The sequence below is a fragment of the Oryzias latipes genome, chromosome 8 (genome assembly GCF_053564925.1).
Source record: "Oryzias latipes strain Hd-rR chromosome 8, Olatipes_Hd-rR_3.1".
Lineage (NCBI taxonomy): Eukaryota > Metazoa > Chordata > Actinopteri > Beloniformes > Adrianichthyidae > Oryzias > Oryzias latipes.
In genome coordinates, this window is record NC_136244.1 from 6,851,717 (window position 1) to 6,869,046 (window position 17,330).

Consider the following 17,330-nt stretch of genomic DNA (forward strand, 5'->3'; position numbering starts at 1 on the left):
AATAAAGCAACAAACACCAAAAAGCATATAAAATCAGAATGCGTGGAGTTCATTTCAGATGCAATGGTGGACTTTTAAACATGGGAGTCAAACATTGACTGTATAAGAGAACTGGACTGAGTGAGTGTGACGTCACCCACAGAAAATGACTTACTTTCATGTCCAACCAAATTCAGTCAATTCAGTCACCACTTTTTCACAACGCGGACGCCACCATGTTGGAATTAGACGTCGTCCGTAAACAGTGATTGGTTCCAGCTGGTCTGAGTCATCGTTTCTATGCCAACCGCTCTTACCAATCAAGAATGAACTTTTTGGAAGTCCACACCCCTAGCATTTGAAAGCGGGCCATACGGAATCTGTCGAACGATTCGAACGTTCAACATGGGGCCAACAGGAATGTGAGGGGGGAGGGGTCACTCAGTCCAGTTCTCATTTACAGTCAGTGGAGCCAATAAGGAATTAGTCCCTTCTGCCTCCAGTGGTGCTTGGAGGTAACTGCTATATTTAATGCACTAGAATTCTGGCACAGAAGGAGGGACTTGGTTACTTAAAGCTTAAACGGTTAGTAAAATTGAGTTAGAGCTACACTGAATAATCTTTTTATATGTAATAAAAAGTGCAAAGCCAAAATAGGACTTGGCCTACTACAGAGCCCTGTGGGACACCATGACTGACTCTAATGTTTATGAGGAAGATTTTTCATTTACATGAACAGAATAACTGCATTAAATGAGAGCAGTTCCTGTCATACCAATTAACGTTCCAATCTGTATTTCGATTTATCATCATTTTAAAACTCAATGGGGCAGCTTTATCACAAATATAGATTTTGTAAAGGTCCATCTGATTTAATAAGCATATAATGAAGAAAAATAGATCCAGATAGATGGCTTCAATTCTGCAGGAGGAAAGCAAAAGAATTACAGTGAAGTTTTTAGAAAACATAATGTATGATTGGAATGAAAAGAGAGAAAATTACAATATTCAAGTCTTTTCAGTTTAGTTAATGAACAAACCCGAATATCTGTGTGATATAGCACATTAAAAAATATTAAAGCTGTGTCCCGCTGACATCATGAAGTCCCAACCTGCTTTAAAAATAGAGCTCCAACACTGATCAGTAATTGAAAGGAGCAGTGGGGGAGACGGGGGACAACGGGGTTATTGTGACGAGAACAATTTGTGTTTAATGAAAGAGGTAGGGAAGAAAAGAAGGGAACAGCAAAGATTAAAATATAGTCAAATCTATGCAAGAATAATAAAGTGCTGGGTTACAGAGCCTGCCGGTCAAGGACAAGCAATTATAAGTCTGCCAGCTTTAGAAAACTCGACGGGTCAAGTGTGCATATAGGAGCTTCGCCCCCACTAACCGTGAATGTGGCTGCAGGATACAGAGCTGGAATGAGATGCATAAGCAAATACATGACGGGGCAGTTAATGATGCGGAAAGAGAAGAGAAAAAGTATATTTAAATACAAAGAATTAATCTCATGAAATATTTAAAGATATAAACAACAAACTTCATGTACTGATTTGCTTTCAGTTCATGGGGAGATCAACAGTTTTTAAAGGAAAGGTTGTCTTTTTTTTGACTAATTGGAGCAGTGGGGATGAGAAGGGACAAGAATCGAGCTGCGTTGAAACCGCAAAATGTCGAATATAACCCACAAACATGTTTTTACGCGCGCTTAAACAAGCAAGCCGACACATTTGCATGCGTGCATGCAGCTGAGGATTCTCAGCAGTGGGAGCTGCCATCATGCCATCATTCTGTCACTCCTCCCATGTCGAGCTCCTTTCAGAATACCAAATTCATTTCTGCTCCCATCCATGTAAGCTGCCAGAGTCCATCTATTCAATCAGACGTGGCTGCTTTTCCATCTGAAGACCAGCTACAAGGTTCTGACACCTGCTGCAAAGCTGAAAGGGGATCACAGGGACGTACATCAGATGATGTTTTTAATACCAAATGGTATCAGATTAATAAAAAAGCAGCTTGTTTTTCGTGTTTGGATCACAATTATTAGGCAGAGAAAATTGCTGCTTTGTTACTCTGCTGAACTGATCTTCAGAATTTAAAGATTTAACTAGATGAATCATATTTTTTTCAAATTTTTCAAGGATTCTTAGTTTTGTCCCTTTAATAAGAAAAAAAAAAGTTTTTATTGTATTATTTGTGGCCTAAATGTTTGAGTTATTTTTAGTCATTTGAGTTTGTTCGGAATATCCAGAAGAAAAAAAAAATCCATCCATCTTCAGTCAGGTTAATTTTCATATAAACAGAAGTGTGTAGGAATAACAACTGCCTTCAATAAATTGTTATCAGTTCACTGATGGAACAGGCCTTCAGCTGGACTGAAACTGCTCTGGCCTCATTCATCATCATCAGTGAAAGTCGCAGTAGTTTACAGAGAGAGGCTGCAGATCATTTGTATTTACAGGATGAGACGGCGAGCAGTCATCCTCAAACCACAGCCACAGCATGTCTGCAGGGAAATACATATGCTTTCTTCTAATTGATCATTTTACATCCAGTCTAATAAATGAAAACGGTAACTTGATTTTTCTAAAAATCTGCCAACCTCCCGGCGACAATAACTTTGAAAGAAACATCTCTATTGCAGCAGAAATGTGTGCAGGAGGATGAAGGAGACGATCCTCATTCAGGGAGAGTTGGAGATGGATTTGAACGTTTCGTCCTGACAGCTGTGCACCGACAGCTGGAACCGGCTCTGCACAAGCTCATGACGGAGTATTGGATTCTTGTTATGAGCGCTTTTGTGTAGTTATTGTCAGCTAGTGATAGGAAACGTGAAAGACATCTCGACAAGGAGCAGCAAGCACCTCACACAACTGAGGTCATTGGAACCTCAGTGATCCCTCAGTTCTACTACTATTTCTGAGTTTCTTTATAAAAAAATAATAAAACTTTACATTAATCTAGGAAAATTCACATTTTTTGACTTTGTTTCAGAAACTTTGGGGCACAGGGCTCATGAAAACAAAGCTTTTGTGTTGTTTTTGATGAAGCAAAACAGGACGTTGGGTTTGTGTTCAGACAACCATTAACCTGTTTCAACTTTATTTTCTATTGTTCATCAAAAGGTGCATTTTCAAAGCAATTGTGACAATTTCACAAAAATCTGAAGGCTACTGTCATGTTCTTTCATGACGGGAACACTGGTCCACACAGATTACCTGCTTCAGAAGCAAAGTTAAGGTGTGTGCTGCCTCCCAGCTCAGCTCCTTCAGCCCCCTCTTCTCCAGCGACTCGATGACGTGCCGCAGGTCCGGCTCCCACGGCACCGCCGAGCTGCTGTGCTTCAGCAGCTGTCAAGACACAAAATCTCACACGTTTACCTTAATGAGACAAACAAGAAGTTAAGCACGACGCTGTGTGAAAGATTCAGATAGGAAAAATGACTTGTAAAGTTATTTTAATGTCAGGGAATTCATCTGTAATAAATATTTTACAGATTTTTTCACTGCTGTGTTGTCTGTCATGTTGCTGTTTGTGTGTACTCCTATGCATGACAAATAAATAGAAGCAGATTAAGAAAAGGATTTTTCCACAAATAATAAAGAAACAGAATGCAATATCATTCATCTGGTTTACTTTGTTTCAAACATAACAAAAATCCCAGTTCTTGAAGCACTAATAATTGTTTTTCAACAGTTTTTTGTGTACTAACTAACATGCTAAAGGTAAAAAAGACAAACATAAACAGATACCAAAGTATTTGCTCCTACATCATCCATCCATTTTCTAAACCCGCTCCTTGGGGTCATGGGGTTGCTGGAGCCTATCCCAGCCTCTTTCAGGTAAAGAATTGGCTTCATGTTGCTGTAACCGGATGGGTGATGTCACACTCGCTCAGTCCAGTTCTCATATACAGTCAATGTCCTCATATATTCTGTTCCAGATCTGCTCCACATCATTCTCTTTGTTTGGCGGGTGTAAAAACGTACGCTAACCGTGGTCTGTAGAACAATGGGGGATTTGGTCGGCTTGCAAGTGAATTCTGGTGTGTGTCACTGCAGTGTAAATACAGATGGACTTTGAACTGGATCGGAGTTTAATAAAGTCATTTGACATTTAGTTCTGCAATGACAGTAAGAGATGTAGGTACAATGCATTTAAAGTCAGAGATCTGGAAATGGTAACCGAAAAAGGAAACATAATTTTTGATAAACGTGGTGTAGAGATGATTTTGGCCAGTCCTCAATTTGGGCCTCACCTCACCTTTTTTTTTTTTTTTGGGCGTTAGGTAAATTAAATCAAACTAAATAAAATACATTTTTTGATATTTCTGGTCGTGTCAAGTTCACCAGAGTATTCAAGTTTGAACATTGAAATCTGCTTAATCTGCTAGTTTGCAGTCATGTAAAAATAAAGAGAAAATCTATTAAAAGAAACCCTTCCAAAAGCCAGAATCCTTTTTGCTCAAACACCCCTTCACTGCATCCTTTGTGCTTCAGAAGCCTGAGGCAAAACGTGAGCTTACAAAAGCGCATTTCTGTAATTGAAAGGGAAATGAGCCGTGAAGCACAGGCAAAGTTGAACTTTGTGTTTAAAGACAGATTAAGAGTTACAACAAACAGCAATCAGATCTTCAAAAGATCTGCTGCTTCGTTACAGTAGTGTGTTTTTTTTACCAGCCAATTCTATATTAAAGCTGTGTAGAGGCTAAAGTCTCCTGCTCAGCTTTATCAAGGGTCACCGTCACATGTAGCATAAAAAAACCAACATTACCTTCCTGATTGTAATGTTTGCCCTCTAAAAATTTTAATAAAAGCTGTGCTGAATACAAAGAAACCAGCTGCATTGTGGAAATATCATGTCCGTTTTTAAGCGTTAGACTTGAGACAAAGCTTGTTTATCTTCAGGAAATCTTGTTTAGCCCGTCTGGCACTTTATTCCAGTTAGTTACTCTGTATTTCGGTGGTGGGCGGGAGGGCGCGGCCGATTAATTGCTCCAAGTGTTAGATGGCAGTTAGAGATGAGACGGTGGTTTTTCCAGTTTACAAATCTACTCTGCTAGCTCTTAACTGACTCAAAAAACGTAACATTGTTTCTTTATTTAAAGTAAAAAAATTCTTTAATCCTAATTTTTTCTAATCTGCAGTATATGGAATAAATTGGTTTTAACAGATGTATTCAAAAACATTTTGGTTTGATCCTTATTTTGCTATTTTTGGATCCACAGTTGTAAATTGGCTTTTAAATAATAATCTAAATGAAATCAATTTCCAAAAAACCAAACATTAAGCAAATTTAAATTTAAAGAAACTGATTTTGTGAGGTAGAAACAAGGTTTTACAACCTTGGATCTACACAGGAATAAATGGAAAAAAAACCTTTATGGAATAAACATGATCGTGACAATTACTGATGTAGTGATTGTTAATGCTTTCACAGCACTTCTCATAATAGAATCTGACAACATTAATTAAGTTAAATTTGTGCCTGCGTGTTAAAAGGACTGAAACACAAGTTGGGAATCAGATTTTGGTTTAGCAGCAAACACAGTGTCAAACAAACGGGTGTCCCGTCTAAATGTGAAAGTTAAAGAGGAATTATAGAATAAGAAAAGAAGAATTATCTGTGTCAAGCTGCATTGCTCACTGTTCTGTCAGTCCCAATGCTTTGGCCTCACACACTGGTGTCCTAGCAACCTGATGGAGACTGAAGCACTGAGGGGGACACTATATGCTATCAATCTGCCACAACTCCCTATTATATCCAGCATTTTCCATGGTCAAATCTTAGGGAACATCATCTTTTCAATTATAATAATTCACACCTGAGTTCAAAAGCAACACCTCTTACTCCACAGAAGCTGCACATAGAAATAAAAAATATGGAAAAACAAAGCGGACACGGGTTATTCTACGACTCTGAGCATGAGAGCAGGGCGGTGAAAACCAGCTGGTCTTTGGCACATCTGTGCACAACACCTCTGATGAATTATAACACGTGTCACATTACAACAGGTCATTATTTATTTAAAAAACTATTATGCACACATGCAGCAACACAGCGAAAAAGCTCATTTATGCAGCTTCCATAAGAATGATGGGGGTCAGAGCCAACCGGTCTATAATAATCACATTCACTTCATTGACTTATCAACCACTAATGGGAGAAAACCTCCAGAAATCAAAAGCTTCTGCTGATTTGTAGCGTGTTCTTTGTTTTTATTTGACGGAAAAAATACATTCCTCATTAATTTAGATGGGTTAATTAATGCATTGAAAACAGAGTGAAGAGAAGCCCATTATGCCAGCAGCATGGTGGTGGTCGCATGGGAGTTTGGGCTTTTTTGTAGTCTGGAACCTGGTGATTACAGACAACTCCATACTGCTTTGTGTGTACTGTGTCCTGCAACAGCATCCAGTCAGCAGTGGTTTGGTCCTAAGCATTCATTCGGATCAGTTGTAGGTGTTCCCAGCAAACAGTGTGACTGTGAGAATTAGCCACACTGTGTGAAGTGCATTATTTTGTTCCATGACTTCACTTTATTCAGGCTTTTATTGTTGGCCTCACATGTGAGTAATACATACAGAGAGATCACAGCATGCAGAAACACCCACTGGGAATGCGACAAAAGCGAAGCGGCTTAGAAAGACTTCCACCCGGCAGGACTCAGAAGTCAAAGGAGTCCTGATTTATTTTAGAAAATTCTCCTCTTTTCTTTTTCTGTCGCTTCTAAAGACTTTTGGGTGAGTTCCAGTTCCACACCTTGACCTACTTTTGAATTGGAATGGGGAGTCCCAATTCTGTTTTAGACAGAGGGATGGGAGGAAGCTGAAAGGCTACAGAGATCTCCAAAAGGAGGCCTACAAAAGGAGCACACAAAAATAAAGGAGCAGAGACAAATGTTCCCCTCTCCACATTTGAAATAAATTAATAAATTAAAGACTACAACACATATCCCTTCAACTGTAATGACCATATACTGAACCTTTACTTACAATTGCCCTTGCGGGGGGAGATGGGGGCTGTCTGCAGGCAATAAAAGAGCAAACCTGTAAGGGGAACGCAGATGACCCGCCCGATATATCAAGCCTGTAGTGAGCCCGACGAATACGTCAATGATCATTTGTTTCAATCAGCATGCTGGTGGCGACAGGTCGTAGTGAACACTTATACAACACGTAAAGATGGGTAAGGGTTAAGTAGGCGGGACTCAGGCTCATAGTACGGATCTTTCATTTTTTTCAAATCCCGCCCACCGCTCAAGGAGCCTGTTAGTGCTGCTCAAGTGAAATGTGCGCCCTCATTGGGCGTCCCTTCCGAGCAAACCTGGCTGTTAGAAATGAGAAAATCTGTGTAGGCATCCGTGTAAGCATCTGTACACAGTCTGCAGGGAGTATGTGCACCTTACTATTGGTGTTAGTGCTACGTAAAGGGCAGCCTACAACAGCAACACCTGTACGTCAAGTGCGTGCAGTTTAAATTATCTTTACAAATGCTTCACAATACACTTGCCACTCGCACGACAATGGTACGTTCCGTTGTTATGACGTCCCTAAAGGTGGTGGCATGAGCCTGAAGGGAACAGCAAGACACACCAGTGCTCCTGTTAAGATGCAACCCCTCTGCAGGAGCGGACAACCCAAAACCCCCAGCACCCGTGCGGGTGCATGTGCAGAAGGCATAAAACTAATGCACAATTTCCTTCTTTCATTTTGGAGGAACAAATAAAACAGTTATTTTCTCTTAGACTTATCAAAGTTTTACTGTTTTAAAGCTTTACTATTACTGTTTTCCTCCCATTCTGGTAGTTTTACATATTTTAATGCTTCATGATTTGATGTAAGATTAGAGTCAGAGTTTCATCAGAAATTTATCAGGAGTTGATCAATTTTTATCCAAAACTAGTGAGTGTAGATGGGGATGCTCCAAAAGATGATTACTTTGAGGCGGCAGTGGGCTCAGGCGACCTGCTCGGTCGTCCAATGATCAAAGGGTTGGTAGCTCAATCCCTGCTCCCCCCAGCCAACTGTCACTGTGTCCTTGGGCGAGACACTTCACCCTCCACTGGTGTGTGAATGTGCATGAATGTCCCGGTGATGCAAAACAGTATTCCTTTGCTATTTTGCAGGGTTTTATTTTAACAGGACACTGGTCTGTGTGCTGATTGGCTGTAGACCATTGTCAGTCAGTCTCCACCATGGCATGTCTAAATATGTCATATGCCGCTTGCCAGAGTTACGTAAATCTTTGGTCGTGATCAGAACCATACATTTCTATGAAGGTTTTAGTTTGAGAGTTTGAACAAGAGAGAAAAGTGTGAAAATGTTCATGTATGTCTGAGAAAAGTTTATGAAGTGTGTGTAAGTTCGGGGTTTTACAGCCTTAAAACATCTGAAATATTACTTTGTGGATTTCACCACTGCAATAAATGAGGGAACACTGTATAACCACAACTGTTAGGGTTTTTGTCACGTCCAAAATATTTCATGTTAAAGTTTAAATAGGATTTGCATTGGCAATGGTGTTTATTACAAAAAAACGTGTTTTGTTTAAGACACTAAGGTAAAAGAAGCTAAATTGATGAGCATTTTTTCAAAACCATTTTCAAAATACAGACATGGGATCACTAAAATTCACAAGTTTTCAGTGTGACGTGTTGATGGGCAGAGCCAGATTAAACCAGAGGGCATGCACTATTTTTTAAAGCCCAGCTTAAAATGTCCTTTTCAGTCTCTATTTAAAAATGTCACAGGTTATCAAAACATTTATGAAAACTGATGGTTAAGCAGATAAATCTTGTTCTAGTTGGTAATAATCCCAAAAAAGAACCCAACATAAAAACCAGAACTTTGAGTTTTAGGGGTTTAATTGAATGTTTGTTGTGTAATATTTATGTGGGAGAATGATATTTTATCCTTGATCCGTTTCCTGTGTTTGGCTTTACACCCTCACTGGTTATATGGCCAAAAGGACCGTCTGTATTATACATTAGCATTCATGGTATGTTCCCAGATCACTATGCATTCTATAGAGGAACATGATTGTCCTCCAGGCTGTAAATTATGAATCTGTGGTTTATCAGCTTGGGTGGCTTTCAAGTCCACATTTTGGCGAGTACATCCCATCCCATAAGACACGTTAAGTGTTGTGGAAGATTGAACTGGTTCAAAATGTGGTTTAGCAACTGAACTGCAGCTCCTACCAGTCCGACAAGTTTCTGCCACGGAGTTGTTGAGTAGGACATGAGTGTGTTTGGAGGGACGGCTCACAACAGCCAACGCAGAAATACTTTATATTTAGCTGTGATTTACAGAGAATGAATCTGAATTCATCCTCTTTATTCATGCGGTGTAAATACTTTACTACACTTTTATTATGTTCAATAAAACCATTAATATGGAAGACTCACTGCTGTTTAGAACTCTGGGAGAAATTGTTCTTGGTTGGAGTGTTTTTGTGTGTGGAACATCTTACGACTGTGATGAGGAGGAGGATAGCGGGATGCAGGAAGCAGCTCTCTCCAGAGCTGAGCAGGCAGTGTAGCAAGAATCGGGTCCATGGATGACACACTGCATACACGGCTAACACACACACACACACACACACACACACGCACACACACACACACACAAGCACAAAAAGGGCAAACCCAGAAAGAGAAAGATGTCAGCTTAATTTGACTCTAATCTTCCAGGGGTTATAGATGAAAGTGGCTCCAGTCTGACAGACCGTAGAGAACACGAAGCCATGTGGCAGGTTTGCAAAAACAAGCACGATTTCTACAGCTAAAAATGCACGAGATATTATGACTAAAAATTTAAGAAAATGAAACAAACATCCATTAACTCTATTACATGTTCGCTCCATCATAATACTCCACATCTCATTTAAGCTTCCAGTAAACATATCATAATATCCTTCTCTGTTACAGCTACTACATTCACTGTTGCGTGTTTAGTACCTGTTGGGAGATTTTTCCTCTTCAGGAAGCCCAGCAGGGATCTCAGACAGCTGACGGAGGCTCTTAACAGCACCTCATGTTTCTGAGAAGGAAGAGAAACACCACACCTGAAAATGAGATGAAATCCAAGGATGCAGAAGCAAGGAAAACAAACATGATAGGATTTTTTCCCACTGTAAATCAAGTCAATGGTTGATCCAAAACACAGAAATTATTGTTGTTCTTCAGTTTAACTAACTAAACAACATTAAAGCTTTAATATAAACCACTGCGGGTTGGATTTCTGTGCAAACATTTCCTTAAGTGCACTGCTAAAACAGATATTTTTATGTAAATTTAAAAACTTCTGCAACACAACTGTGATTATTAAAAAAAAGCGACACTTTCAAAGATCTTTAAATAGGACCGCACCTTATTATGGGGTTTGCCTTTCTGCAGTAACTTGGTAATAAGGGTTCCATATGAACCAGCATGAGCAGAGAGGACAAAGACACTGCCAGAAACTAAAGAGGGAATAAGGGCACCAATGGAAGGGAAGTATTCAATGAGGTTTTAATAATACATGTGTCTCTCAGAGGCATAGCTGACAGTGAACACTGCTTAGGGTCCAGAGGCACTGAATCAAGCCAATACACAAGACGGCCAATGAGTTATATACCTTAATCCATAGGCAGAGACGAGGAAGCGCAAGTAAGGCATCAAGAGGATGAGTGGGCGGGAGAGCTCATGGGAGGTGAGGTGGCAGAGGTTAGAGCGAGCACAGACGAGAGACGACCAGATAAGCACACAAAGATGAATGGAGTCAAAATGGGAGCAAGGAGCAGGGAAGAGTCAGGGAGGGAGATGAAAGAGAACGAGGAGAGCAGAGGGTGTGTGCAGGAGTGGAAGACGGAATGAGATACAACAAGTGGAGAGGCGAGGGGGCTGTGGAGCTGCAGTGTTTGCTCCTGCAGCTGAGCTGGAGCGTCGAGAGAAACAGAAAAACACGGGAGGGAGGAGGGGCTGGGAAAGTCATCCTCATATAAACTACAGAGAACTCAGTGCAGCCCCACAGTCTCTGCCAGAAAGAAGCCACTGAGGTGATCCTAGGAAGCAACAGCTATTCAGCATCATCAAATACTATTATTTAATAAGCAGTATTTATACCCTTTAGGGGAAAAATGATCTACAGATATATACGCTAAGAATAGACAGTCACAGCCTTTGTGATACAACAATTTAGCATAAAGAAATACTCAGAAATGCAATTTTGAGCTCAATTTTCTTCATGTATGTTTTCCATCATGAGTAAAATGCCACAAGAACATGTTAAAAGACCAAAAAGATTATTTTCCTTAGAGTGAGTCTTTTAGGTAGTAATCTATACAGACACATTTATTTTTTATTGTTATTGATTAGCAAACACAAATTAATAAAATTGTTGTGGCCTACTAAAATAGTCTTCTTTGAATAAAATAATACTTCTAGTATACAGATTTATTACATTTGATGTATTCTAAGAAAAACTGTAAGCCTGACTGATCAAATCCAAAAATTAATTTTTTTCAAGAAACTTTCTCTACTTTCCAGGCAAAAAACATTTTGGTTTTTAACACAAAATCGTATAATTTTATCAATAAAAGGTCCATGGTTGATCAGTTTAAATTTATAGTTTTATTAAAATAGTTTCTCCTATTTAATAAAAATGGCTAAAATTAAAATTGTTACAAATAATCCAACTGTGTTTCTTAAAAAACAATTTAAATTTATAATTTAAACTTGTGAAGCGAAATCAAACTGATTCCGTTGTATATTTGACAAATTTACCACTTATACTTTTGTGATTTTACCTAAAGAGATTTACAAAAAAGGACAGTTGTTTTTCCTATTTTTCTTTGTGTACTCCTCCTTTTAAAAAAAAAAAATTGAGTTATAAGCCCCAGCTCCGCCGTCCTTCTGGACTGTGACTTCCACCTTCCATTATTACGCACAAATGCACCGCTGGGCATTGTGTTAATTCATGTCCTCCATAAACAAGAGAAGTGGGAAATGCTGCTGTGCAATGGTAGTCTTTGCAACAGCCCACTCATTCTTATCGTGATGTAAAATCCATACTGCACTCATGGCAAATCAAGAGTGAAAAGAAGTGAGCAATCTGCACAAGCACTGACAATTAGACTGTATAGCAATTGGATTAACTGTTCAAATCTGATCAAGCAAGCGCTCTGACCCGCCTCTGCTTGTTTATTTCTCCTCAGTCACTTTGCAGAACAAGGTGTAGATCTAAATCCCAGACAAATTTACACCAATCTTTAGCATTGATTGGCCTGTTTGCTATAATACCTCGATCTTTATTCAGGTAGATAAAAAACACACCTCTGCCCAAACGTTAACGTCCCACTCCAATTATCTTTTGATCAATTCTAAAAGCATTCCCGGAATTCTATTAATTATGATTAGGGCTTTTTTAGCCAATACAAAAACCTGTCATTGTCTAGGACATAGTTTCTGCAGAGCTGCAGCAGTTCATTAGAAATTCACCTCGGAGTTGTAGGCGGAGCTGTTGGTGCAGAGTAAGCCTTCCCTCATTTCCCATCATCCCTTTGTTTACACATTTTTCTACTAGCTTACAGCCCCACCATTAGCCCAACCTAACATTACTGGTGCAACAAAAATGTCGAGCAATATTGGAGCTGTCCAGCCGTTCAGTTTAGAGCCGGATACCTGCGCAGACGAGGAAAACAAAGATGTACATGGATCTGACTGTTTGTCTGCAAGTGGATGCATCAGAATGGAGAGAAGCAGGTAGCTTGTGTCCCGCCAGCTGTAGCAGATTTTTCCAACTGTAATTTTTTGTCTGCTCCTTAATCACTATGATTTGAATAGAGAAACATGCAGAAATTCAGTTTTAATCTTAATTATCTATTTATCTATATCCTCCATCTTAAGAAAAATACTACTAGACCACGTTAAAAACACAAAAACAAATTTTCATTGGAGTGAGTCCTTAAAACCAAACCTAAAAGTTGCCCAACCTGCAAAATGAGTCCACTGAGAGCGTTTAAGAGGCACATAGCTCCTTTGAAGCCAAGCGGGTACAAAGCTCCATCTTCAATCCCCAGTGGTTGAGATCCCACCATTCCAGGCCCAGAGTCCAGAAGGACTACGGCTGAAGTAAGGTCTGCATCAAGAAGGGCCTGCAGCAACCTCAGGTAGCTCACTGGGGGGAAAAAACAGTAGCTGTAAGATTAAATGACCATCAGAGAATCTGGAAACAACTAAATAAAGAGAAGAGACAAAAGTCAAGAGAAATGTTGCAAAACGAGGAAGGGAGAACAGCTGGTAAAATCTAATGGTGCTGAAATTGGAGGCATAGAGGAAACGAAATACCAAAAAAAGTTCCAACTGATTTTGACAGAGGGTGAGGGCAAGCAGTCAAAAATGTCAGAGCCAAGTACGGAGTATGGGAGGCAGTGAGAGACAGCCAAGGAAAAAATCTAAGCAGAAGAGGGAAGGAGAAAGTAAGAGAGACAGGTCCAAAAAAGACTGTAAAACTCCAGCGTGAGCACAGCCAACCATCTGAAACACACTTATGCCATAGACTGAGATCAGAGCTCTCCGAGGGGAGGAGGAGGGCTAATTAGTGGCAGCAGAAAACAGGAAGAAGAGGCAGAGCAAAGACTCAGAAAAGAGAGGGGTGGAATGGATACTCAAGGGAGGTGAAAACAGAGAAACAGATAGAGGAGAAAGAAGAGTGAAAAAAGACAGAAAGAAAGGGGAGAGACAGGGAGACGGGCTTGCCAAGGGAGGGAGCCAATACATCAGCAAGACCCTGGCAGACCACTTATCCAGCTGACAGACAGAGACACAGGAGGAGCAGGGACGATCCGTCTACAAGAGCTGGAGTGGGATGCGGGCCACTTAATATAATGACTGTGTGAAATGCGGGCCTGGGGTTTGGTTAACTCTACTGAAGATGACTGACAATCAGTTTACCCGCGTGGCAATGAAGTCACAAAATTGAGGAGAAGCCCATTAGTAACCCTGGATTGCTGCTGTACATGGAAGCCGGAGCCATAATCACAGATACCTGTCACTAACCTGCTGCTGCTGATATATATATAAGGAACTGTGATCTTATGTAAGCTCTCCGCGACACTGTGGCTGATGGAGATTGTCGACTGACAAGGAGCAGAAACTTGCAGAAAAGATGAAGCTCAGATGACAATATTAATTAGAAGGAAAGGAGAAGATGAGGGAAGGCATGTTTATTAGCAAACAACCCAGGGCTCGACTTATCTGCTCTCAGCAAGAAACAAAGGCTTTAAAAATCAGTAAAACAATGAAGTTCACATTATTTTTACCCAGTAGGAGATTTTCTGTGTTTCTTTTCTGAAGAAGGAGTCGATGCACCGCAGTGTCAAGACTCAAGCTGATGCTTTTACAGACCTTAAACATAAGAGAACACAGAGAGACAAAAAAAGGGCAAGAAACTCAGAATTTTAACCACATTAGGACTAAAAGGATTATCTGTGGAGGGATGTAGGAAGCAAAAAAAAAAGGATTTTGCATATCAAAGCCATCCTCTGATTTCCATCAGACAGATGGAATTGCATGCACCATATCGAGTGTGGTCATCTGGATTTCTGCTTTGTTTGCCCTTGACTGCACCTTGATGTTGTGACGTTTAAGCCAACAGCTGTGATAAGAGCAAAGCTGTACCTGAGCGGAGTGAACACGCTGCAAGGTAATGAGGGAGGACAGCAGTAGATGGCCGCTGCACCGCAGCGCCGGAGGAGGACATGCTGATGGAGGGAGGGACGGAGCAGATGAGATGACTGCTTGCAGCTGGTCCATCAGCCCGCCGTTGGAGAGCAGCATGGAGACAGCTGGAATGGAGAAAGCATGCTGTCGTTACACATAAAGCTGTGTGCTGCTGTTGGAATAACAGATGGTCCTGGTGACTGCAGGGGGTGCATTCAAACCAAAGCACACCTTCACTTCACGAGGATTTTCCAATAACTTTCCTTGCTCATGCCGCCAAGCCTTTTCTATCTTTCTATCTATTTATAGCAGCAGGAGCCGGAAAAAGAAAAGAACCACCTTTATGGGACCCTTTAAGGGCATTCTGGGGTTTTATTTCCTTCCTGTTTTTACGGTTTAGGTGTTCTAACTTCGATCTCAAAGACCCACTCTGGTGAAAATTGTGTTGTAGGTGTTTGTAACAAGCTGAAAATATCATTTTTGACCATTTCTGGAATCAAATTGTTGTGAATCAGAAGATTACAAAAAAATCCAGCTTTTGCAAAAGATCTTATTTGTGAGGTAAGAAATGCCCTGGGCGGGCACCAAGCATCCTGCAACTTGTAGACAATTAGGTCCATGAACGTCTTTATTTTCCCCGTCTGGCCTGGCATCTAACTCAAAACTGTACAGCTGGATAGCTCCAATATTGCTATTGCTATCTATATGTACTGCACCAGTAATGTCACAACTTACTTATGAACTCCTGCTGCTCTACAGAAACTAGGCTAAAAATGGCATAATCATAATTAAAAGACCACTGGGAATGCTTTCACAATAGATCAAAAGATGATCGGAGTACATCTTTAAAGCCTTTATACTTTACAGTCTCTGTTAATATAGTAGTTTTCAGAACAAGAACAGCTTTAACTAAAACACCTCAACAGGGTCATGAAATCAGAAGATCGGGTCTGGATATAATGGTCGAACAAAAATCAGGTGTGCGGCATTCAGAAACTGTAAGCCGGGGTTGCTGGGAAATGAAGTGCAAATGAAGAACTCTGGAGACGGTTCCCGCCGGTGACCAGAGGGGAGACAGGGCTCCGACTTCTGACACAGAGTGAGACTTTAGGTTTACGCACTAGTAACAGACCAGTTCTGCTAAATCAAATCCCACCACAACCAGTTTCTTCCACAGTCTACTCATATTTCAGGACTTCTTATCCTTGTTGCTCTTTTCATTACAACTCAGTCTTGTTTTTGGACCTTCATGTTTAGTGGTTCTTTCATTTTTGGAATCCCTGCTTTGGCAGCGCCTCAGGTTTTCTTTTAGTTAAATAAAAGCTCCTTTGCTCCTATATCTGCCTCCTCGCTTCCGGAGTTTCTTGTTTTATTTTAGTTCTCATCCCAAACGTGATAGAATTGCTTGAAGCTTTATGAACATTCCTCTCTAAAAATAAAGGTGAAGCAACACCTCTTAGAATTTCTATGTTTAATTAAATGAAATGACTTGGCTTACTTGCAAAGTGATTATTGGCTGGTAACATTGAAAAACTAAAACAGTAATTTAACAAAAAAAGTAGTGGGGGATGGATGTGTCATTCATTTGCAAGTTGCAGAGCTGCATTTAGAAAAGATTTCCCATATTCTTTGACGAAGCAGATGCAAACACTATTTAACCTGAGGCAAACATAATTCTGTACTCACAAGTAATGAAGAAACAGTCAATACAAAGTAACACTGACGCAGAAGCAGAAGAGTAATTCTGCAGGAATAACAGGTTTTGCCACCTAATAGTCTCCAGCAGGGCCACCTTCAGAACCACAGAGCAGTTCGTCACTGACCCCTGCGGTTTTTAATCAACCAAAAACATCTAACTAATAATTATAATAAATAGTTAGATCATTTTTTACAGGAAGAATCTTTTTCAGTTCATTAATAATAATAATAATGGATTGGATTTATCTGCGCTTTTCAAGACACCCAAAGCGCTTACATTATGTCCATTATTCATTCACTCCTCATTCATACTTGGTGATGGTAAGCTACGGTTGTAGCCACAGCTGCCCTGGGGCAGACTGACAGAGGCGTGGCTGCCATTTCGCGCCTACGGCCCCTCTGACCATCACCGGGACCATTCATGCACATTCACACACCAGTGGAGTCACACTGGGGGCAAGGAGGGTGAAGTGTCTTGCCCAAGGACACAACGACATTTTGGCTGGTGGGAGCGGGGATCGAACCGCCAACCCTTCGATCATTGGACGACCCGCTCAACCACCTGAGCCACTGTCGCCCCCACTTTTAGTCGACAATTGAATTTTCCTTAGAACAGTTAAAGGCTCACTCTGATAATTGGGTTTTTATCATGTTTTTGTGGCCTTTTTCTGATGATGGAGGACATGTATAAAGAAAATTGCATTTCTGAGTATCTCTTTATGCAAATTGTGAAGCAGGAGCAGAAAAAAAAAATCCCATTGGAAAAAGATTGTATTTGTGATGTTGAAAATACGCTGGGCAGACCACAAACTTCTTGCTCAACTCCATTCTGATGCATCCTCTTACAGACAAATAGATCTGTGTACGTCTTTGTTTTCCTTGACATCTGGCTTAAAACTGTACAGTTGGATAGCTCCAATATTGCTCGCCATTTTTGTTGCACCG

At 40.4% G+C, this 17,330-nt stretch overlaps 1 protein-coding gene across 6 annotated transcripts in view; it reads right to left on the minus strand.

Annotated features, from left to right (window-relative positions):
* The window catches only part of mei1 (meiotic double-stranded break formation protein 1), a 67,466-nt gene that overhangs the window by 2,040 nt on the left and 48,096 nt on the right, over window positions 1-17,330 (minus strand). For 5 of the 6 annotated variants that reach the window (XM_078951361.1, XM_023957961.2, XM_023957960.2 and 2 more), the window contains 6 exons: window positions 14,646-14,812; window positions 14,288-14,372; window positions 12,959-13,143; window positions 9,945-10,026; window positions 9,458-9,564; window positions 3,202-3,333 (listed from right to left, as the gene is read on the minus strand). In XM_078951361.1, the coding sequence (XP_078807487.1) occupies window positions 3,202-3,333; window positions 9,458-9,564; window positions 9,945-10,026; window positions 12,959-13,143; window positions 14,288-14,372; window positions 14,646-14,812 (758 nt within the window). Of the gene's footprint in view, window positions 1-3,201; window positions 3,334-6,851; window positions 7,010-9,457; window positions 9,565-9,944; window positions 10,027-12,958; window positions 13,144-14,287; window positions 14,373-14,645; window positions 14,813-17,330 lie in introns of those variants that run through there. The other variant, XM_078951362.1, reaches the window with a different exon arrangement.